This window comes from Petaurus breviceps, unplaced genomic scaffold, assembly GCF_028583685.1.
Source record: "Petaurus breviceps papuanus isolate PSGF00001 unplaced genomic scaffold, PetGlider_PUasm1.0 90847, whole genome shotgun sequence".
Lineage (NCBI taxonomy): Eukaryota > Metazoa > Chordata > Mammalia > Diprotodontia > Petauridae > Petaurus > Petaurus breviceps.
Window position 1 is genome coordinate 26,807,966 of NW_027187360.1, and position 24,677 is coordinate 26,832,642.

The 24,677-nt window shown below is 41.5% G+C and overlaps 2 protein-coding genes and 1 long non-coding RNA gene across 8 annotated transcripts in view; 1 reads left to right on the forward strand and 2 right to left on the reverse strand.

Moving 5' to 3' along the window:
- ARRDC1 (arrestin domain containing 1) overlaps positions 1 to 528 on the reverse strand; it is a 13,304-nt gene extending 12,776 nt beyond the window's left edge. Inside the window, exon 1 of one of the 4 annotated variants that reach the window (XM_069072693.1) lies at positions 235 to 528. In XM_069072693.1, coding sequence (XP_068928794.1) covers positions 235 to 352 — 118 coding nt within the window. In that variant the 5' untranslated portion in view covers positions 353 to 528. The remainder of the gene's footprint in view (positions 1 to 234) is intronic. The other 3 variants (XM_069072692.1, XM_069072694.1, XM_069072691.1) reach the window with 3 other exon arrangements.
- Positions 1 to 16,288, forward strand: part of LOC138149552 (uncharacterized) — a 16,842-nt gene extending 554 nt beyond the window's left edge. Inside the window, exons 1-3 of one of the 3 annotated variants that reach the window (XR_011165351.1) lie at positions 1,877 to 2,625; positions 6,999 to 7,121; positions 15,952 to 16,288. This is a non-coding gene — a long non-coding RNA (uncharacterized lncRNA). Of the gene's footprint in view, positions 1 to 1,876; positions 2,626 to 6,998; positions 7,122 to 15,951 lie in introns of those variants that run through there. The other 2 variants (XR_011165350.1, XR_011165352.1) reach the window with 2 other exon arrangements.
- Positions 1 to 24,677, reverse strand: part of EHMT1 (euchromatic histone lysine methyltransferase 1) — a 430,700-nt gene that overhangs the window by 341,590 nt on the left and 64,433 nt on the right. The gene's annotated exons all lie outside the window — the stretch shown is intronic.

Genomic DNA, 24,677 nt, shown 5'->3' on the forward strand with positions numbered 1-24,677 from the left:
TCTCTCTCTCTCTCTCTCTCTCTCTCTCTCTCTCTCTCTCTCTCTCGGTCGGTAGGGAGAGGCGGTCTCAGTTTCATTGGATTCTCCGAGGAGGTAGAAAGACGGAGGTCAGTCTCTAGAGCCCCGGCCCTGACAATCCACTTCTGCAGAACGCTACACTAGCCAAAGTCTCCGGGTTAAGCGCGTCCCAGCCTTGCCCCCGGCCTCGGCCCCCGGGCCAGCCCCTCACCTCACCTCGGTAGGGCAGCGCGGCGCCCAGGCGCAGGTTCACAGTCCCGGTCAGCGGCTCCCCTGGACTGTAGATGACGCGGCTGTTGCTGAGGTAGATCTCAAAGAGCTGGAGCTTCCCCATGGTCCTGCCCAACCTGGGACCTGGGACCCTGGCCCCGCGCTCAGGCCCCGGCCCGGCCCGGCCCCGTCTGCTTGGGTTTCTCCTGCCTCCTCCAGACTCAGGCTTCAGCTCCAGCAGCCAACAACGCCCGAACCCAGCCAAGTGCCCGCCCCTTAAAGGGCCGGGGCTGCCCCATCCCGTCCGTTCCGCCCCCTCCTAGGCCAGGAGAACTGGGGCGGGGACAGAGGCGGGGGCCGAGATCGCGGAGGAACGAAGGCGGCTGGAGGAGGAGCCAAGGCAGCTGCACCCATTCCACCTCCCGGACTCGGGAGGTAATGTACCCATTTCCCTGAATGGTAAACTGAGGTTAGAATCAAACCATTTCTTTACCCCATCCTCCTCTCGGGTTAGTTTATCTTTGAAGGGCGAGGTCTCCTTCACTATGTAAACAGCGAGGTGTAGCAGTGAATAGAGCGCTGGACCTGGATTAAAGACGACCTGAGTGCCAGTCCTTCTACAATCCTTTACTAGCTATCTGACCCTGGGCAAATCACTTCACCTCTGTCTTCCTTGGTGTCGTCATACTTAAAATGGAGAATAATAATACTTCCCTACTTCCCAAGGTTATTGTGAGGTCCAAATGAGATCATATTTGTAAAAGCTCTTTACGAACTTTAAAGGGCCTTGTAAATGCTAACTTTTGGTATTACCATAGACCATTCTCCCCCTCCCCACTCCCCACTCTCCATCCTCTCCCTACCCCCGCTGCCTGACATCCCAACCAGTTATGCGCTCCCTGCAGTAGCAGCCCCTGTCGGTCTCTGGGATAATTTGCGTCTCCCCTTCTCAGGTTTTTCTAGTCTTAGGAGAGGCACTGGTAAGGCTTCGGGCCAGAGGCCAACCGAGACCTTTATCCGTCGGTCCCGTGTGTGCCTTGGAGGCTGCCAGCCACCTCCGGTCGGCCTTCTCGCCCACCTGGCACCTAGCAGGGAGGGGCAGGTAAGCAGGAACACTCTGGTTAAAGTGGACCAAGGTCGCCACCTGCGGACTGTGCGAGGCAGCGCACCTGCGAAAGCGCTAGAACCACACCCTGTCCAGACCCCAGTCCAGTCTCTAGGCAGGCGGGGGGTGGGGGTGGGGTGGGGGTGGGGGGGCGTTCTTAGCGCTGCTAACTTGGGTGACTTCTTGTTCCACGGTCCCCTTAGTTCCCAAGAGGAAGGAATCATGTGACTGGTCCGTGACCGATCATCCCTGAGGTAAACCTTACCAGGCTGCTGAATCACGGCAAGTTTCCTGCATTGTCTGGCCATGAAAAAGCCAAACTAAATGTGCCAGGGCCAGAACCAGTATTTCCCAGGAAATTAGTGGCCCAAGAGAGGCAGTAGCTAACCATACCTGGGCTGCAGTCCAAACAGCTTCCACTGAACTCCATTGAACCAGTACCTCCTAAGAGCTCCCTGAACTGGGAACCAAGGGAAAAAAAGAAGCATGAAGCTGCATTCCATTACATTCAACAAATATTTAATAAAAATGCAAGGCACTGTGCTGGGAACTGGAGATACAAAGACCAAAATAAGGAAAGTCACTGTTTTCAAGGAGATTTTGGTGCCAGGCCCTTTACAAATATTTAATTTGATCCTCACAACAATCCTGGGAGGTAGAGGTGCTATTATTATCCCCATTTTACAATTGAGGAAACTGAGGCACAGAGGTTAAATGACTCACCCAGGGCCACACAACTAGTAAGTGTCTGAGTCTGGATTTAAACTCAGGTCTTTCTGACTCTAGGCATAGGGTTCTATCTACTGCATTACCTTCATTACTGAAGGAAATGTGAAATTTCAGTTAGATATTAGTAAATATAAAGATATAACTTTTTTCCCCATCCAAATTCACCAACTTCTTGAAATCTATCCAAGGCATCCATAAGATTAAGAACCTTTCCACTAGAAAGATAACAATGTATATAATGTGATGTTTGCAGAACTGAATCAGTAATCACACCCTACACATGACATCATACAAAGGCATTTCTAGAAGTAGAGAACACTCAACTGGAGGAACAGGAAATACTTCAGGTATGAGGTGGCACCTAAGCCGAGTCTTGAATGAAGTCAGGAACCCTAAGGGACAAAGGTGAAGAGGAAATACATGTCAGCCATGAGGACCCACCAACATCAAACAAGGTGCCTAGCAAAGGATAGAGTGTCAAGCAGGGGAACAGTGAGAAAGAAGCCAGTTTGTCTAGAATTAAGAGAGATCCTGGAGAGTAAAATGCAAAAAGACCTGGAAAGGTAGGTGGCAGAAACTTGTTTTTGCTTCTGTCTTGTATTCCTAGCACTTGATATAATGCATTCAATAAATATTAATTGATTACTTGATTGGTTGTGGAGAGTCAAGCTGATAAATGTATATGTTATCCTAGAGGCACTAGGGAACCATTGAAGACTCCTGAGCAGAGGAGTGTCATGTTCAGATCTCTATTGAAGGGATATCAATTTGGCAGACAGTTGGATAAAGGATGGATTTAGAAACAAGAAGAAGAACAATTTTGTTTTTTAATTAAATTTCATTTTCTAACAAAATCTGCCTTTTCCCCCCTCCCTCTTCTTCCTTTTCCCTGCCCTTCACTGAAAAAGCCAAGCAAAACAAATATTTACATTTGCTATGTCTAAAAAATTATATCTCAATCTGAACTCTGAGTCTATCACCTCTCTCCCAGGAGGTGGGCAGCATATTTCAACCTGAGTCATCAGGAGTTGTGGCTGGTAATTTTGTTGATCATAGTTCCCAAGTTTTCTTGTTTACCCGTTCCCCAATTTATGGGTAATTCTTCAGATTCCCATTCTTTGCTACCTCAAGAAGAGCGATAAATATTTTTTTACATGCTTAGAATTTGTTTTGCTTAAGACTAATCCATCCCTTAATTTCTCCTCTCTCTAGTCCCTCCTCCTAGCTTCTTTCCTTTCCCTTCTCTTTCCCTATTGAGTGAAATGTATTTCTGTACCCAACTCTGTGTGTATATGTTTGTGTGTGTGTGAATTCTTCCATCTTTTGACCAGATCAGATGAGAGTGAGGGTCAAATATTCAAGCAGTTCAAGCTGCTGTAATGCCATGCACAAGCAGCTTTCCAGAAGAATGCTACTGTGAACAGCTTTTAAGGTTGTGATTATACAGTATAGTGAACACTCTATTTATTCCGTAACAAATCAAAGCAAAACATTCATAGAAAATCAAGGTGCAGAATTCACAATATTACAACTTCTCAAAGTACAATAGTCAAAGTCTTCCACTCATGGGGCAAAGTCTTAAGTTAACTCAGTCAGTATCACAATATAGTCTCAAAGTACAATAGTCAAAGTCTTCCACACATAGGGCACTCTTAAGTTAACTCAATCAGTCACTTATTCAGCAAAGTCTTCCACTCTTGGGTCAAAGTCTTGATTAACTCAGTCACTTGTTCATCAATTACTAAGTATCATGCACAAACCCCAGACTGTCATCTGGATTCACTGGCAGACAGCTCCCAGTTCCTGGTCCAGCTCTCTCGTTACGGGTCTGGTCCATGTCAGATCCTTCACCATTTCTGCTCCAGGGAATTCAAGGCTCAACCAAGCCACAAACAAACAAAGTCTCAGCATCCCAGTCATACTTCCTCAGTCACCTGGGCTCCTGGCTTCTGGTGGGGGGCTGCAGGATGTGAGCTCAGAGCTCAGGGCTCTGGGCTCCTGTTCAGAAGAAGCTCCACCACCACAAGTTCTCAGGAAATTCTGGCTCAGTTCTCCATTCTCTCTTCTGTAGCTGCTCTGCCACCAGAAGCTGGTCTCAAGAAATTCTCACTGTCCTCTCTGGGGCTTTTCCTTACATACACACAGCATTAACTTCCTGTTTCAGCCAACCCCATAAAAGAAGAAGAAAAAATTCAGACTTATACACAGGGAGGGTCAAAAATTTTTACAAGGATTTTCCAGATTGGGGGGGGGCACTGCACCCTTAACGCCTGCAATATGGAAGGGATAACTGTACTGAGGAGGCACAGTCAGGATCACTCATAATTTAGCAGCCCACCACTATAAAGGAATGGAGAACTTAGAATAAGATATTCCAGAAGGCAAAGGATATGGCATTTCAGCCAAAAAAATAACTTGCCCTAAAAAACTGAGTATGATACTGCATGAGGGTTGCAAGGGGTGGGGACGTGGGGGAATGTGTCTTTAATGAAATAGAATACTTCTAAGCATCCTCGATGAAAAGAAGAGAGCTTCAGAGAAATATTAAAGTTCAAACACAAGAAGAGAAACATAAAAAGGTAAATACGAACAAACAATGATAAAGGACTAAACAAGGATAAACTACTTACATTTAAATATGGAGAGATGATACACGTGTCCCCTTTGAACCCTCGTCTCATCAAGGTCCTTGGCTTGGGGCTTGAAAAGTCTATGGAATGTCTAGTTCAAGATCTACAATAGGCAGACTGTATCTCAGCAGAGAGGTTAGAGCTGGACACATAGACCTGAGAATGATTCACATAGACCTGAGAATGATCCACATAGGGTGTGTTGGCTCACACACACTTACACCCACTGGATCACACACTCTTGAGGCAAGTTTCTCCCTTGGGGCTTTTTGTATAGATGCTTAATTCTGGTTTAGCAGCTACCCCAAAGGCCTTTTCTTTCACCATATTAATAGGAAACAAACAACAAAAAATACAAGTGCATTCTCTGACAAAGAGAACCAGGCTCTTCCATCACATGTCATCATTACCTTCTAGAAGCAAGTCCATCACACAAACATGCTGTCAAGACTGGGCTCTCAGTGAGTGACCTTTACTACCTCTGTGATTTTGGGCAAATCGATGAACCTCCACAGGACTTCGTTCCCTCAACTATAGAATAAGGTGACTGGACTCACTAGATGGTCTCCCTTCCAGCTTCAGATTTGTGATCCTCCTTGTTCTTGTCTCTCCCTCCCATGAAGAGAGAGTATGGGCACAGGGAGACTGGACACTACAATGTCCAGCTCTGGGGGCTGGCAATGCTCATAACTCCTGTATCACTACCTCTTCACTCCTGCAGCTCTGGCCCTGCTATCTCCTCTGCTCTGGGGAGTGCCCTGGGCCCTTCTCTCATGATTGGCAGTTCCTGTTCCCAGACTACCAAGTCACGAGGTACCCAGGCTATGGTACCCAGACGATGCTCACTTCACTTCACTCCTGCTTTATTCCTCCCCTCTGTACTTTTCTACCTCCTCTTCTCCGATTAGAATGTAAACGCAAAAATAAAGACAGTCTTTTTTTCTGACATTATTTATTTATTTAGTGCTTAGCTCAGTGCCTGGTACATAGTAAATACTTAATAAATGTATTCTTTGTATCTGTCTGTCTTTGTCTGTCTCTTTATCTGCCTCAATCTCTTGTCTCTCTTTCTATGTCTCTGTCTCTATCTTGTTCTCTCTCTCTTTCCCTTCCTAGATATCATCTAAAAACATTTCCCTCACCCACTGCCATAAATAATCCTGTATCCAATATATGAACCTACAACTTGCTTAGTACAGAACAAGTCTTCAGGACCTGGAGCAACCATCTCCTGTGAATAATCCCTGTGTCTGTACCCCAAGTCCTTTCTGCTCTAGGGAATAGAGAGAAATGGAAACTCCTGACCAGGGCCCCTAGAGTTAATGACATTGATCATTGAGGACAGTCAGGTTCAGAAGGAAGATGTGACCAGAATCTGGATGATGAACCAAGGGTCCCAGGAGTAGGAGGAGGTTCACAACCATTTGTCCTTATATTGGATCTCCCCAGGGATGCAGCCAGGGACCTGCCATTTTTATCCAACCCTATTATATCAACCTGAGATATGAGAGGTCATATCTCTTGTTTGTGTGTCTTCCACTTACCTCTTGCTAAGTTTCTCTTTCTTCCTGCCCCAGATAAACTTCTAAGGTCATGGATCCGAAGGGATTTTGAGCTGGCCCCATGGCCTTATAATTATACTGATGCCTCAGTGTAATAGCTCTTTTCCATGAATCTATATGCTTCAAAGCTATGTGAAACTTTTTTTTCTTTATACTTGGTTCACACAGCCCCAGTTTACATACAATTTTTTCTCTAGAGACTTTGAGAATATTGCTCATTGGCCCTGCTTGACCAAATCTCTATTTCCTACTGACAGAAAATTGTTAATACCAAATATGTGACTTGGCACTCTCTTAAATGATCCTTTTCAATGTCAGAATTTCAGTAATGTCTTTATATTCCTACTTTTAAGATATTTACTCTTGATTAGGTTGAGCTGAATCACACCCCAAGTCCTACCCCCACCCAAGAGATTTTACCTTGTAAAAAAACCCAGTTCAAACCGGATCTCAGCTTCTAATGTCCTTTCCCCTTCTGTTGGGATTCATAGCATGAAGGATAAAACAGCCAGAATGAAGTGGTTTTCTTTGTCTAGTTTGCTAAGGGCCACTGGGGTCTCATGGCCAGGCCCTGCTACTTCATACTGCCTTCTCCTCCTCTCTTCCTAAAGGCATGGGTCTTGGAGTTGGGAAATCCGTTGTTCTCTTCACTCATGGGACATCCCCAAGGGTGTGAGGTTTGCTACCCTATTATCTCAATTAAAGATGTTTTATTCCTCAACTTATGGCTTTAATTTATTTCAGGACTTAACATTAAATGGTGTCAGAAGTGACATTCATTGAAAATTATATCTTCCACAGTCCTGGGAGTGAGCTTCTGGATACCTGAATGGACTTAATCCCCAAGCCCTCTCCCCACTGGACCAGGTAGGTACTTATTCATGCTTGAATCTGGACTCCTGTCTCTTTCAGTTGAGTCATTTCTTTAATTGAGAACTGGTGAAAAGACCAATGGGTAATCAATTTAGGGTCCACTTTACCAGGCCCCCAAAAGAGACTGGAGTCAGTCAAATGACTTCACAGTATGGTTTGGATATTTGCAATTTTTTGGAACATTGGCAATCACTGACAAAATCTGATTCCTGAAATTACTGGCCCCAGTGGGGTTCATCTGATGGAGATAAAATTAGTTACTTAAAAATGTCCCTCAGTAAGGCAGGGTCAAAAGTCAGACACTCTAATTAGGCCTAATTTAAGCAATTGCTGTTAGAAGCCATTAAGCAGAAAGGAGAAACTAGGCTTTCATCCCTCCAAGAAAACATTTTTTTTTTTAAATTTGAAATTGAAAAGGAGGCTTAATCTAAACTACTCTCCTCTGGGAAGTAATAGGCCAATTGGAATTTCAAAAATAAAAAAAAGATTCAAACCAAAACAGAGTCTCTTAGGTTATATGAAGGACCAAAGAAAGACAGTCAAGAACTTCTCTATTAGCCTTCTATGTATGGGTTCCAGAATTTGACCTAAAGAAAGGACTTCCTTGTGTACACACTACATTTTTTTTTTTAGGAGGCTGCAGTCCTTTTGTCCATCTTTGTGACATGTTAAGTGTAGTGTTTATATTTGTGTATATGTGACTGGGGACAGCTACTGAGAGTATAATCCTGTGTTATCAGCCCTATGTTTGTTGATATGTGCTTTCTCAAATGCCTGCTTCAAATGCCTAGCATGGTGAAGCTTTAAACTCAAGCACCTCTGTGTTCTTTTTGTGATGCCATCTGTGTTTGAAATCAAACTAGCTTTTTCCTGAAGTCATTATCACACACCTTTTGAATGACTTCTGTTTGTCTATTAACCTGCTGGTTTATTTGTGTGTTTCTCTACTCTCAGAGCCTTTGTCAGTGATATTGTGGGCACCTTGGTAAGCTCTGAGCAAGTGACTTGCCCAAGGTCATACAGCTAGTAAGTATAAAGTGTCTGAAGTCATATCTGAACTCAGGTCCTCCTGGCTCCAGAGCCATGCTCTATTCACTGCTCCACCTAGCTGCCCCAGCTCTGATCTTTCAAAAAGATCTTCCCTTTCCCTTTAACTTTCCTGAATTGGTCAAGTTTGGCTATGTAAGGATTGGATTAATATTCTTCAGAATTAAGGGAGATAAGAACAACCTCTTCCCAGAAAAACAGGTTCGTGGTTTTATAGACAAAAGAAAAGCTATTACTAACAATGATGGATATGGGATCTGAACCCCTAAAAGAAAAAGACCATGTCTTTGGGATCTGGACCCAAAAAGGAAAAGCCCCTGGACTTTTCCCCATGATTCAGGTCCTTGGTGTTCACCTGGGGCTTTCCGGGTTAATTAAGTGCCCTTTCATTGTTTACACCTGGCTACACCCTAGACCTTAATTCCATCTATACCCTTTCTCAATTTCCACAGTCTTCTGTATAAAAGAGCCATCTTGCCTCCATGTAAGTGTTTAGATTCCTTAAGAGTCTGGCCAATATGAAGGATTTTTAGAATCACGCTCACTTATCGGTGTTTTAATAAACCTCCTCTTAGGCTGAAAGAAGGTTTGGGTCAAATTCATTCAGGCAGGACCCCTTTGTCACTATTTCAGGATCCCAGCACCCCTAAACCTCAACAAGAGAAAAGTGAGCTCATAAGGAAGTGTTAGAAATTTTAATTGTATGCTTAGGAGTTTTGCAAATTAAAGTGAAGTGGAGGGCTGCTAGCATAGGCTCACTCTTGATCTAGTTAGACAGGGAGGACTGGAAGACAGCTTGGGAGGGGTTAATAATCTTTATTCTAAGTCTAGTCTTCTCACAAGAAGGTTGCTGATAATGGGAGCTCCAACGCCTACAGCATTCCCTAATCACCTTTCTCATTGGGGCTGCTGAGAAGTGGGGGCAACTACCCCCACATAAGGAAATGCCTTATGTGGGAAGACTCAAGGAGAGAGCTCAAGGGGGTTCCCAGAGCCTGTACCTCATCATTAGGATTCTGTATAATACCATCTGGAAAATAGATGCAAGTGCAATTGATTTTTTCTGATCTCATATTAAGTGAAATGTGTCCCTCCTAGAATTTATTTTACTATATGGAATAGGAAACTTGTTAGCTTTGTGGTTTTAAGTCAAGTTACCTCAATTGTGTGAAAATGTGTATAAAGATAGTGTCTAACAGTAATTTGATAGTTCATTGTATTAAAATATTGTTAGAAAAGCGAACTCTTCTTTCATTCCTTTGGGTTATGGATTTAATTATTAAAAGATTGGTGTAAATTATTATAAAAACTCTTTAGAAATATAGGAGATGGTAATAATGGTTTTCTGTAAAGCTTTACTTTCGGTAAAGTATCCTTATCTGTGAAAGGTAGAATCCTAAAACCTTACTAAACAATCTGATAGTTTAAAGTAATCCCAAGTGCTTGCTTTTGTGGTAGATTTACAACTGAGTAGAGTGTCAATATTTTAAAACTTTGAGATTTTGCCCATGTTCAGGTTAAAATACAGTGATTTGATTTTAGTTAAGAATTAGAAATTATAAAGGAAAAGATTCTTATTCCTACCAAAGAAAAAAATTCATTCTCTAATCATTGGATCAAACTGTCCTAAGATTTGAGAGAAATTATAATTTCTGTCTTATATTAGTAACCAATTAATATGGGAAGGAGGAGAGAATCCAAGTTTTTTCCCTTTCTATTTTCTCATTCAAAGCCCCATCCCTGTGAAGAAAACTACTGATAAATGAGATTGCCCAAATCCTCTGGGTACATGCTTCCTATGGACACTCAACTAGAAGACTTTACAAAGATAATCTAATCTGAGTGTGATTTTTTTACCCTACCATTGTAGTCCATTGATTGGGTGGATAGATCCTTTTATATATACTGCCCAAAATGGAATGGTCTGGCTTGAGATGAGTTTTTCTGTCCGTGAATGAAGAGTCATGTACCTACTCCCTCATTAGGAGAGGTCCACCTCTCATTATAATATTCATTCTCTCATTAATCATTAATCAATCAGAGTTGATTTCTGCCTGTTGGGAACACTCATTCTTCCAAGGGCACATAAATGTTGAGTGGCCTCTATGATTTGTTTGCTTTCCAAGAAAAAGCCAAATGATTGTTGTTTTATTACTTATTTGCTAGCTATAATGAATAAAGTTGATTATTACCCAGAACTTATATCTCTTGGACTTTTCATATGTCACAAAATGATTTTGAACTCTGACTTTAGTTTCTGATGAGTAAGGTTAGATAAGCATCTGGTTAGTTGCGTCCACTCCCCTATCAGGAATAGTCTATAGGAAGCCTATATTATAAATCTAACACTATAGAAATATTGGATATGGTAAAAATGATATTGGTTATTATGATTAATGACTATTATGTAGAACTTTAAATGTTTCTTGTATTGTTCAAATTGTGTATTATTTAATTGACTCCTGTGAAAGCTCTGGTGAAATTGGACCATGCCCTGCCAGCATAACTTCAAAATCCCTAGGTCTCTTTTTTGCTTGGGCCAAAAATCAATCCTTCAATCAGAATCTTATAATATTTTAGCCCACCTTATTTTATGCTACCCTTATGAACAGGTGTGAATTAAAACTAGTTGTAAAACTTTATATATATTTCCTAGTATTTTTGTGCCAAAAGAAGGGAGACAAGAGACCCCCGAGTAAAATTTGGAAGTGGATTTTATTTTTCCTCTGGACTGTCTGGTGTCAGGCCCAAATGGAACAGTGAGTCTGCACAGACAATGTGCCAGCTTTTAAAGGGATGCCATGAGGTCAACTGTTAGGTATTATGTAAGCAGAAACTTACAGAAGCCAAAAACAGTGATTGGTCAGTACACACCTCGAAATTCCTGACAGCCAGCGACAAATGTCCCTGACCCACAAGCCAACCCATCTCTGTGAAGGTGAGCTGACTGGGGAAGGGCAGAGATCCGGTGGGGGAGGGGACAGGGAAGAATGGGGTCATTCACAACAGAGAATTTACCCTAGGCTGAAATTCCTGATCAGAGATCCATTGGGGGAGAGGTCATGAACAACACTATCAATAATATAAAATTAAGTACATGTAGGGGTGGCCAGGTAGCACAGCAAGTAAGAGCACCGGCTCCAGTGTTGAGAAGACCTGGAGATCGAATCCCGGGCTCACACACTTAGCACCCACCCAGAAACACCTGGCCGTGTAACCTTGAGCAAGTTACTTAACCCCAATTACTTAGGGGCGGCCAGGTGGCTCAGCGAGTAAGAGGACCGGCTCCAGTGTTGGGACGACCTGGAGATTGAATCCCGGGCTCAAACACTCAGCACCACACCCAGAAATAACTGGCCGTGTAACCTTGAACAAGTTACTTAACCCCAATTGCTTAAAAAAAAAAAATTAAGTACATGTCTTTACTAAAAACTTGGTAACATTAACATAATTAGAAAAATAAATTCTCTTGCAATTTGAATATTGTTAGGTCATTAATTCATTGTTAAGAGTATTTTATTTTATTAGGATTATAACGATAAAAAAATTTTTCCTTGCTGTTTGGTGAACATATTATGAATTCTATAATGCTTAAACCTGAGAGCTACTGAGGCACTCCTAATTACAATGGGAAAATCTATAGATCAGTTTATGTAAGTTCCACTTAAATTTGTTCAGAATGATTTTCTATGTAAAGTAATTTAGAGATTTCTTCAACTAAATTGAGATATCTTGACTAGAAATGGGGTTTGTTTTGTTTCAAATCCATATTTTGTTTATGATATTATTGTTAGGATCAGAACTTCTTTCCAGTCTCAATATTGCTACATCATGAGCTTAACTTTTAAAAAATTAAAGAAAAATTATTTGCAAACTATGAAATATTCTGAAGTACTCGTCTATAGTAAAGAGAAAGTTTCACCTAAAATTTTTTGGCTACCCTCACCAAGAGATTTTACCTTGTCAAGGAACCCAGTTCAAGCTGGATCTCAGCTTCTAATGTCCTTGCCCTCTTTCATTAAGACTCATGGCATGAAGGGCAAGCCAGCCAGAATGGAGTGGTTTTCCTTGCCTGGCTTACCAAGGTCTACTGGGGTCTCATGACCAGGCCTTGCTACCTCATATTGCCTCCTAAAGGTATAAGAAGCTTTTGCATCCATTGTGCTCTGTACTCATAGTACATCCCTGAAGGTGGAAGTTTACTACCTTATCTCAATTAAAGATGTTCTATTCCTCAACTCATGGCTTTGGTTTATTTCAGGATTTGACACTAATCTTGTCCAGATTAGTATTAATCTGTTTTGTTTCATCTCTGCCCTCTGTGATAGTAATGGAACATAAAGATTCCCCTGTATTGGCTTGGTTTTCAAACTGATTGTGTTAAAACCCAGAGCTTGTTAATCCCACCTGTGGGATGGACTTGTTGATGTAAAAAGAAAGTCCTGAACTGGGAGGAGCTGGTGACTTAGATTTGGAGAGACACAAGAGAGAGGCAGAAGAACTTTTTGGAAGCAGCACCTCGTGGAGGCAGAGAGAGACTGAGAGAATTGCTGGGAGCCACTTTGAATCGCCCTGGACTTTTGAGACCTGCCCCCTGAGCTGCCAAGGACTGAGGAGACATGGCTGTTTTGCTGGTACTTTGTCTGTCTGTTTTGATGTTGTTTTGCCAGATTTGGCCACTGGTGAAAGACAGTCCTTTTGTTGAAGAAGTCCTGGAACCTGGCTTTTGGTTAAGAAGCCCTGAGACTGTCCTGCAGACAGAGAGTGAATACTGTCCACTGGTGAAGGACAGTGCTGTTGTTGCAGGGGTCTGGGAACCTTTCTGTTGGTTCAGAGCTCCTGAGACTGTCCTGCAGACAGAGAGTGACTACTGTCCACTGGTGAAGGACAGTGCTGTTGTTGCAGGGGTCTGGGAACCTTTCTGTTGGTTCAGAAGCCCTGAAGAAGGATTTTCTTGTTGTATGTTTACAGAAATCCTGGGAGAGGGTTTTGCTAATGTTTTCAGGGGTTCTAGGACTGTTCTACAGACAGAGGATGAATTAATGAAGAGACTGGCAATGTATCTTGTGGCCTTGCTAAGCCTTGTCTCCCCAGGAACTAAGATTGCTGAGAACTTGCCTCAGTGTCAAGATGAAGAAAAGACCTCCATTTGGGTATTAAGTGCTGAGCTTAAACTTGATGTAACTCTGGGGTAGATTCAATTGTGATCCAGGGGTGGGGAACTTTTGACCTTTTTGTGTTCTATGGTTGAACAAATGAATGTACTTTACTTAGATTGGAAACTAATCTCCATTTGAGAAGAGGGACTTTGTGGTGGACTAAATGAAGGTACAGCCTAGGGGTGGAGTAGTATTTAGAACAGGGACTTTGTAATTGATTGAATGATTGGAAGGTCCTGGGGTGGGGTAGTACTTAGAGATTATTTAATCACACTTAGTAAATGCTGTATTTTGAATGATGTCATGTTTTGACCTTCTCTGTTCTTGATTGGTCACTGAATAAAATAGAGAGCACCTATGCTGGTATTTTGAACCTTGGGAAGTTGCCTTTCCTCGGGGTTACATTACACCCTCCTTCGGTGCCCAGCAGTATGTCCCCTCTCTGGGGTCTTTAGGGGTTTCAAAAAATTATTCAAGCGCTTTTTCCATTTTCCTTTAAGTCTTCAATACTATCCCAGGCTGCTTTTCAAAGTGCCCCTCGATAGCCACCACTCACCCTATATCTGCTTTTCCCTATTAGAATGTAAGATCCTTAAGGACAGGGGGCTTTCTGTTGTTTTCTCAGTGCTTAGCACAAAGCTTGGCACATAGTGAGTGCTTAATAAATACTTCCTCAATCTTTAATTCATTCACTTGAAGGGAGTAAGGATGGGGGTAGGAAAAAGGGTCTGCAGTCTCAGCACTGGTTCAGCATAGTAACTCTGGTGGGAAGGTCTGCTTTGCCACCATGTTGTGGATACATGTTCTCACTACATGAGGAAATATTTCCTCATCCTTTATTAGATATACCCAAAATGTGAGGGGCCTTCTCCTTGGGCCTTTTTTTTTCCTTTTTGGAGTGGGGAAGGTAGGGCAATTGGGGTTAAGTGACTTGCCCAAGGTCACATGGCTAGGTTTGTGTGTGTGTGTGTGTGTGTGTGTGTGTGTGTGTGTGTGTGTGTTTGTGTATGAAGTGTCTGAGGTCACATTTGAACTCAAGTCCTCCTGACTCTAGGGCTGGTGCTCTACTTGCTTTGACACCTAGCTGCCCCAGCCTTAGGTCGTTTAACATTTCATGGACATCAGTGCCCCACTTGAAATGTCCATACATCCCTTGCTCCTGTCACTTCATTGATCAGCCCTTTTCCTTATCTGATTATACATGTTCCTGGATGTGATGGCAGACTAGACATACCCCTGACACTAGAGATGCTGTAGTAGCATTAGCAAACTATACCTGGTCATCTTCTTCTCCACACACTCCACAAGTTGTAATGTAATGCCAAAAGAAAGGCAACTTCCCAGGTTCAAAATACCAGCATAGGTGCTCTCTATTTTATTCAGTAACAAACTCAGAACAGAGAAGATCAAAACATGACATCATTCAAAATACAGCATTTACTAAGTGTGATTAAATAATCTCCAAGGCCTACCCCACCCCAGGACTTTCCAATCATTAAATCAATTACAAAGTCTCTGTTCCAAATACTTCTCCACCCCTAGGCTATACCTTAATTAAGTCCACCACAAAGCCCCTCTTCTCAAATGGAGATTAGTTTCCAAACATAAGTAAAATACATTCATTTGCTCAACCATAGAACACAAAAAGGTCAAAAGTTCCCCACCCCTGGATCACAATTGAATCTACCCCAGAGTTACATCAAGTTTAAACACAGCACTTAATACCCAAATGGAGGTCTTTTCTTCATCTTGACACGAGGCAAGTTCTCAGCAATCTTAGTTCCTGGGGAGACAAGGCTTAGCAAGGCCATAAGATACATTGCCAGTCCCTTCATGAATTTATCCTCTGTCTGTAGAACAGTCCTAGAACCCCTGAACACATTAGCAAAGCCCTCTCCCAGGATTTCTGTAAACATACAACAAGAAAATCCTTCTTCAGGGCTTCTGAACCAACAGAAAGGCTCCCAGACCCCTGCAACAACAGCACTGTCCTTCACCAGTGGACAGTATTCATTCTGTCTGCCGGACAGTCTCCAGACCCCTGCAACAACAGTACTGTCCCTCACCAGTGGACAGTATTCACTCTCAGTACTGTCCCTCACCAGTGGACAGTATTCACTCTCTGTCTGCAGGACAGTCTCAGGCCTTCTTAACCAAATGCCAGGTTCCAGGACTTCTTCAATAGGACAGTCTTTCACCAGTGGACAAATCTGGCAAAATAACATCAAAACAGACAGACAAAGTACCAGCAAAACAGCCATGTCTCCTCAGTCCTTGGCAGCTCAGGGGGCAGGTCTCAAAAGTCCAGGGCAATTCAAAGCGGCCACCAGCAATCTCTTAGTCTCTCCCTCTCCACGAGGTGCTGCTTCCAAAAAAGAACTTCCGCCTCTCTCTTGTCTCTCCAAATCTACATCACCAGCTCCTCCCACTTCAGGACTTTCTTTTCACATCAACAAGCCCATCCCACAGGTGGGATTAACAAACTCTGGGTTTTAATACAATCAATTTGAAAACCAAGCCAATGCAGGGGAATCTTTAATTGCCATTACTATCACACAAGTCTACAGAAAAGCTGGCCATCTCTTAGTAACAAGCAAGGAAATTTAATTTTTCACCAGGTGTCACTGCATTCAAGCCATCAACCAAAGATGCTGGATCCTCACTCACTACAAGGGGACACTCAGACCACAGACTCAGCTTAAGATCCTCTCCACCCCACTCCTTGTGCTACCATCAACACTGGCTTTAGGTTTAACAGTATAGAAATGAAATGTCATCCTAAATATGAAAAGTAGCTCTAGAAACCCCTACCCATCCTTGACATGTAAGAAATCTGCCCTCTATCACCGGACTCAGGTAACTGACTTTTTGTGGCCATATGGTTTATTAAAACAGCACAGTAAAATAAAGAAACTCCCTTCTGGGATGTCCATCAACTGGGGAATGGTTGAACAAGTTGTGTCATACATATGATGAAATACTATTGTGCTGTAAGAAATGACAAGCAGGATAATTTCAGAAAAACCTGAAAAGATTTACACGAACTTATGTAAAGTGAAGTGAGCAGAATCAGGATAAGATTGTACACAGTAACAACAATATTGTACAACATTCAACTGTGAATGACTTAGCTATCCTCAGCAATATAGTGATCCAAGACAGTTCCAAGGGACTCATGATGAAAATGCTATCTGCCTCCAGAGAAAGAACTGAAGGAGTCTGAATGCAGACTTTGTTGTTTTGGTGTGGGTTTTTGTCTGTCTTCTTGACTAATATGGAATATGTTTTGCATGATTGCACATGTATAATCTATATCAAATTGCTTACTGTCTCAGGGAGAGAATTTGGAGCTCAAATTTTTAAAAAACGAATGTTAAAAGTTGTTTTTACATGTAATTGGGAAAATATTACTTAAAAAAAAGAGAGAAATAAACTCCTCTCTGAGGAATGAATCACCTAGAAATTCTCCCCAAATCTTCTCCAGTATTTGAATGTTATGGGAAATATCAAGGGTTTGGAACCCCTGGGATGAGGTCTACAAACAACTAAGGAGTAGGGGATGGGGGAGACATTGAGAAAGTTGTCAATGAATGAGGTTGGTGCCCGAGACCCATCTGCAGTTTCATGGTAGTGGCCAGTCCCATGCAACTTGGTCCCTACGTCTCTTCACTGAACTGTTTCATCACCAAAATGCCTTGGTCTCATCCCCATGTCAGCATCTCTGCTTGGGGAGCACTGCTCTCCAAGATGTAGCTCAGTTCTTCCTTCTCAGCTCCCAGTTCAGGCTCTGGGGGCTCAGCTTTGGTCACAGCAAGGCGCTAACTGATGCTTGTCATACGAGTAACCCTTTACATACCACATGGAATGGATTGGAATGGCCAATAGAAACTCAAGGAAAAGGCGAAGAAGAAGAAGAACTGAAATGCATGCTGACACAAAATCTGGCACTGTTCCTCAGCCTCTAAGGTAGTTTTTTTTTCTTTTTTAATTAAGCAATCAGGGTTAAGTAACTTGCTCACGGTTACTTATTTCTGGGTGTGGTGCTGAGTGTCTGAGCCCGGGTTCGACCTCCAGGTCTTCTCAACACTGGAGCCGGTGCTCTTACTCGCTGTGCTACCTGGCCACCCCTCTAAGGTAGTTTAATAGCTCCCCTGAAGGAATGCTCAGACAGTATTGCTTTCAACATTGCTGACTGAGTTTATTCTGCGAAAGACCTCTGGGCTGCTCCAGTTCCCATGTGGATGAGACACATTGCAGACACTCTACATTCACATACTCGATGACAATATTTATACTATTTATTGCACAGGAATGATTGCTGGATATTTGCTGCCGCCTGCTTGTAGCTACTATGCAGCATTTCATTGTTTTCCAATTTTAATTATCCTGAAAGCATGGTGGGAGTCCATGGTTTTCAAGTAAATAGCCACACTGGAAAAATATTACTGTTTATGAAAAAAGATGAATCTTCATGTTTGTTCCTAAAGAACAGATGAGAAGATATGCCCATATCCCTTCTCTACAGAGGCTGTAGAACATTCATGTATTATCAGACTTGGTTGATGTGTTGGGTAGATTTTATTGATTATTGTTTCTCTTTTTACATTAATTTTTTGTTATAATGTATGGTACAATGGGAGAGTAGAGGAATATATTTGGAAATGTAGGTAATGTAAAAAGGAAAACATATCAATAATTATTTTTCAAAAGACATCTTGATAGCAGGAAGAAGACTAGAATCATTGAAAGTGCTATAAAATCTCCCATGTGAAATCTAGCCCATTCTCTTCCTTCTATTCAATTATGGGTGCTGTTCACTTTCCATCTGAAATACGTATCCTAAATATGTGCAGACTGAATGTCCCATGCAGCTATATATCATAATCTGAGCAATATTCATTCTTTATCCATTTGGTTTTTCCTATGTAGATTTTTAAGTCAATGTCTTTTGAGTGGCACAAATTTCTTTGAGGAGTCCTCTAGTCTTGTCATCCACAAGTAGGAACAACTAGAGAACCTTACCACCTATTGGGAATCCATCTTCCATTTAGACTTTGTGCAAGATATCTTCTGTAATAAAGACTTTTTTCTTATCTCTTCTTTAGGGTCAAACTCATTCATCACAATTTTTCAACATTCAGTTTTGTTTATTTTGTTGTTGTTCTTTCCATTTAATCGTTGCCCATTTAGATCACTTCCCTATCCATTTATCAGTAGTATATTGAGTCATATTAGTTCCCTGGTCCAGCTTACTTCACTTTACATCAGTTCTTATGCCTTACATGTTTCTCTGTACTTGTCATATTCTTTTTTTAGATTTTTCTTTTTTTGCTTTTTGGAGGGGGGAAGGTAGGGCAATTGGGATTAAGTGACTTGCCCAAGGTCACATGGCTAGTATTTTGTGTTAAGTGTCTAAGGCCGCATTTGAACTCAGGTCCTCCTGACTCCAGAGCTGCACCACCTAGCCTCCCCTGTCATATTCTTTTTAACAGCACAGAGATATTCCTTTATAACGTATATATCTCAACTTGTTTAGCTATTCTCTCTCAGTGGACATCTACTTTGTTTCCAGTCTTTTACTATGACAAAAGAAGTGCTACTATAAATACTTTGTTACATACGTAGCACTTTTCTGTTGTATTATCGATATCTTCCGGATAAATGCCTGGTAGTGTGATCTTTGCGTTAAAGGAGCAAACTTTTTCAAAAAGTACTAGCTCCCTGTCCTTTGCCTCATTTAGTGATCGGAGGATAGTTAAAATGATCTGTGATAATAAAATAATGGCTGACATACAATGCCTTTTGGTTTGCAATGCAATTTATGTATATTAAATCTCTAAGATAGGTGCTACAGATATAATCAACCCCATTTTACAGATGAGGAAAACTGAGGATCAGAGAGGTTAAATGATTTGCCTATGATCAGTCACTAGTGAGGGTCAGAGGCAGGATTTGAATTTAGGTCTTTCATGATTCCAGTTCCAACCTCTTTCCACTGTACCGCAGTGCCTATTTAGCAAGGACTTTTGTATGATTTTAATACATACATGTAATACACTGTGTTGAAAGAGAGCCATTAAAGCTAAGCTCTGCTCTGCTGAATCAAATGCTTTTTAAAATAATCAATAAACAATAAACAGTGGGATCTTATGTGCATGTGACTGTAAAGATGAAGTCTACCACAGAGAATCTTCTGTGAAAGCTTGACTATTCCCTTATCACATTTTCATTGAAGATAACCTCAGCATAAACATAGATCATTCTCATAAATGTCTTATTGAGATGGGAAAGTGGGTACAGAGGCCAGTAGTTACTGATGTCTCCGTGGTCACTTTTTTTTTTTTGGTTATAATATGATCTTTTCCCTTCTTATGAACTTTGCCCCCTCTTTGCAATATGTTAAAATTTTAGGATTGTGTCACCTTCAGAATAGATTTCCTCTGCATGCATGCCGTCGGGATGACCTGCTTTTCTGATGACATTTTCTTGGATACCATTTCCACTTCTTCATATGGCACATTGGGTACTGAGGCAGTAGAGTCCAAATGCCATAGTTCCACTGCAATCAACATGTGAATGAATTGCAGACATGCTAATAGGTCTGATCCATTTTCTATCTATTTTCCACCTTCCGGTTGTTCTAAATGCTCTTCGAATAATTTGGCTTAGTTGAATCTCATGTTCAAACTCTCTGCAGAGGTCAAAGAGGAAAAGAAAGGTCCCAGATATACCAACATTTTCTTAGCAGCACTTTTTTGTGGTAACAAAGAATTGGAAACAAAGTAGATGCCATTTACTGGGGAATGGCTTACCAAATTGTGGTACATGAATGTAATAGAATATTGCTGTACCGTATGAGGCAACAAATATGAATAATTCAGAAAAACATGGGAAAACTTATATGAAGAGATAAAGTTAAATGGACAGAACCAAGAAAATAATACACATGATGACTACAACAATGCAAAAGCAAAGAACAAAAACCACAAAAAAGAAACTGAATGTTATGTAATTATATGCACTTATCTCTGGAGAAGAATGGAGAGAATGTTGCTTCTTCCTTGCAGATTCTAGTTGTGGAATATCATACATACTTCTAGACACAATTGATATATCTATTTGTTTTTCCTGAATTGCATTTTTCTCCTTTTTTTCTCCTTTGTTATAAGGAATATCTTGATTAGTATCTTGATCCTCAGGGCATTGATTTAGGACTGGCTGTAATACCCCACCTAGATCCTGACCTCCAGATTCCTATGGTTCATTCTCATGGTTGGAGACTCTACTCTCTGCACCTGGTATGGGAAAAAAAATGAAAGAAAAGGCCAAGAAGATGCCTTTCCCAGAGGTTATGTGGCCTTGGGTTGTGGCCAGGGGAGTGCCTACCTCCCTTCCACTTGTAGCCTGGTCTCACAAAAACTTTCTCACCACCAGGAGACAGATGAAGACAATGAGGTAAGGAGCCAACCAACCAACATTGACTCCAACATTTTTGAAGACTAACAGTTCTGGCCACATAGTCATGCAAAAAAGTCTCCTCCTAATGCCGTGGGAGCTAACAAACTGGTTACAAAATGTCCAGGAATCACATGAAGATTCCCCCAAATACTTCCCTTACATGTCATTACAACTCTCTCAGGAAATAGATTCCTCCACACCATCCTGTCCTTAGCCTTCTTCACATGAAGACATCACCTGAGGCATTCTATACATGGGCCATCCCCATTACAAATGAAATAGTGCACGTCAGAGTCAATGTCTTTACTTTTATCCCCTTCCCATTCTTTTTCAAACTCAACAAACTTCAGATCAGAGAGTTAGCCTTTAATTCCTAGGAAAATTCTAGAGCAAATTATTAAAGAGATAGGAAATATTTAGAAAAGGAAGCAGTTACAAAGAGCCTGAATGGATTCATCAAAAACACACTCATAGTGAATTGAGCACCAGCCCTAGAGTCAGGAGGACCTGAGTTCAAATCCAGCCTCAGACACTTAACACAAAACTAGCCATGTGATCTTGGGCAAGTCACTTAACCCCAATTGCCCTACCTTCCCCTCTCCAAAAAGCCAAAAAACAAAACAAAAGAAACAAACAAACAAAAACCATTTGCCTTGTTTTCCTTTTCAATGACATTATTAAATTGGGAAATCAAGGAAATGTCATAGATGTGGTTTATCTAGATTTTAGCAAAGCTTTTTTAAACATTTATTTTCAGTTAACAAAAATCTTTCTTTTCCCTTTCTCCTCATCTTGAAAAAAATCAAATAGTTATTTTATAGGTACTCATCAGAACTTTTAACAAAGTAATCTATGCCATTCTTGTGGAAAAGATGGCAAGATGGCCACTAGATGATAATATAGTTCTTTTTCATCCTTTGTTCTCAAAGAGGACCAATGACATCATAAGGGTGATGTCTTGACTTGCAAGTGAATTGGATTTAAGTGAGGCAGAGCTGTGCAGAGGTGTCAGCCTCACTCTCTTCTCCAGAGTCCTTGGAGTTCAGTAACAAGACAAGAGTCAAGATGACTGGTGATGGCCCAGCATAATATAGTTAGATGAATTGAGAAGTAAACTTAAAGAGTAGTTGTTAATGGCTTGATGTTGACTTGGTACTGGAGCTTCCAGGGGGGTGTCCAAGGGATGCCTACGGTATATAGCCCTGGACATTTTTATTTGGGACTTGGATAAAAGGCATGCTCAGCAAATTTGAAGATGGAAAGGATAACAGAATCACTATACAAACAAACCTCAAAACCTTGACAGGCCAGAAAATTGGGCTGAATCTGGGTTGAAATTCAATAGGGGAACACATAAAATCTTACATTTAGTTTCAAAAAATCAACCTCATGAACACGGTATGAGGGAGACATGATTAGACAGCAGTTTGTCTGAAATGGATCTGCGGTTTGGGGGTGAACTATATGCTTGTAATGAGTCAGTATTTGTAGGCACCAGTCAAAAAGAGTTAATGTGATCATGAGCTTTCCATAGCTTCCAATATTGAAGCAGGAATAGTCTCCCTATATTCTGCCTGGGTCACACCACATCAGAAGTACTGTGTTAAGTGCGATAGTTTACCAAAGACATTGATATGTTGGAGAATACAAATAAAAGGGTTATCAGAAAAATAATAAGTAACATTTATCTAGCACTTTAAGGTTTGCAAAATGCTTTTATGCATATATTATCTCATTTGATCCTCACAATAACCCTGTGAGGTAAGTGCCATTATTATCCCAACTTTATAGATGAGGGAACTGAAGTTAAGTGACTTGCTTGGGGTTCATGGCTAGTAAGTATCTGAACAGGATTGGAACTCAGGCCTTCCAGATTCCAAGTCCAGTACTTTCTCCACCATGCCACCTAGCTCCTCGATGATGCACTGAGCAGCCGAGATGATGAAAGGTCTTCTGTCTATGTCATGAAGACCAGATAAAGAAAATGGGGACACAGCCCAGAGAAGAGCAGATGTTAGGGACATGATAGCTATGTTTAAATATTTGAGGGGCTGTCATGTAGAAGAGATAAATGTCAGACTTGCTCTGATTGGTCCCAGGGGGTAGAATCAGGAGCAATGTATGAAAGTTATAACAAGGGAAATTTAAATTTAATGTCAGGAAAGACATCAAAGAAAATTCTAACAATAAGAATTATCCAGAATTGGAAAGGTCTTCCAAGGGAGGTTTACGGGTTTTTCCTTTTTTGGGGTCCAGAACCTCAAAACATGTCTTTTCCTTCTGGGGGCTCAAATCCCATCCCCATCATTAAGGTCCTTCTAATTTGAGATCTTCAAGTAGAGATTAGGATGTTGAAGTAGGAATTCCTTTTGGATTTCGGGGTGGGAACCTCAAGCTTCTAACAGTCAAAGGGCTGAGCTTGAGGCCCTAGTGGGACACATGTGGCCTCAAGGTCAAAGGTTCTCTATCCAAATGCCTACAATGTGCTAGGCACCATGCTAAATGGTTTGTATATGATTTGGCTGTTGAGGTGCCTTCCAACTCAAAAGACTTTGATTCTGTGACCAGATGACCTGTAAGGTCCCTTCCAGTTCTAAACTGATGGTCCTAAGACCTATCCTCTTTTTTGAAGTCTTTTTTTTTTTTAAACATATTCTCCCAAAATCTAGAGTCAGCATCAGGCCATGCCTGACTTCCCCCACCTTGTTTATCACAAACCCTGGTCAGAACATGTTTATCACAAACTTTGCTCCCAGTTCAACATTTTCTCTGATTTACCTCAGGCCTCATCTTCAGGTAACACCTAAGGACTCCTACCTGTTTCCTGTCTCTTCCCGCGATTTAATACTTCCCACCTCTTACTTCATTACTCCTAATTTCTGCCTCTCTAGTTTCCCCTTTTCTTAATTGTCATGCATACCTGAGGCCACAAGAGGGTAGCACTGTCCAGGATACTTTTCGATGGAGACCAGTCCTTTTGCCTCCTAACAGTTAAGTGGGCACATGACAAGTTTCCCAGCTCTTACTGAGCACCCTCTGATTTTCATGGGGTACTAGTTACTTGAAAAAAAAATAAATGTATGTCCATTCCCCATCTGTTGCACTGGGAGCTTAATCTCTATAGCACTAAGAATTCTCCCTAGCTGGACCCCAGCAGGAAGAGACCCAAGTGTCCTGGGAATGAGTGACTGCTAAGGTTCAGAGGGTTTAATTGCCCTGTAGAAAGAAGAGCATTAAGTAGAGGACAGGGCAGGAAATCAGGGCTCAATGCAGCCTGAAAAGGTCTTGAGAAAACAACTTTGATTTCCCAAGAACCCACCAGCTTGAGTTTTGATGGGAGGAATGATGAAAATCTCAAAGATTAAGGATGGATAGCCCTAATGGGGAGAAGGTGGCTCTCACAGCTGGTGTTGAAAGTATCATAGGATTTATGAGCTGAAAGGGCCCTTGGAGATCTACTCTAAACCTCATATTTTACTGAGAAGAAAACCCTGGTGCAGAGAGGTTAAGTGATTTGGTTACTGTCACACAGCCAATAAGTAGAGAAGCTTGGATTCAAATTCCTGGGGATCATTGATATGAGATTCTCAACTTGAGGTCCATGGATCAGTTTCAGTGGGTACATGAAACTGGACGGGAAAATTCACATCTTTGTTTTAATATAATTGGTATCCCTTATAATCCTGAAATGAAAAAGTATTTCATTTCAGGTATTTAAAAACATTTTTCTGAGAAGGGCACAGGCTTTACCAGATAGCCAAAGAGGGTCCATGACATAAAAAAGGTTAAGGACTCCTGATTAATATACTCAGCCATCCATAAAGACCTCTATGGTTGCCCTCCAAAGGGCCAAATCATCCTCTGCCTCTTCTCTGCCATGTTCTCT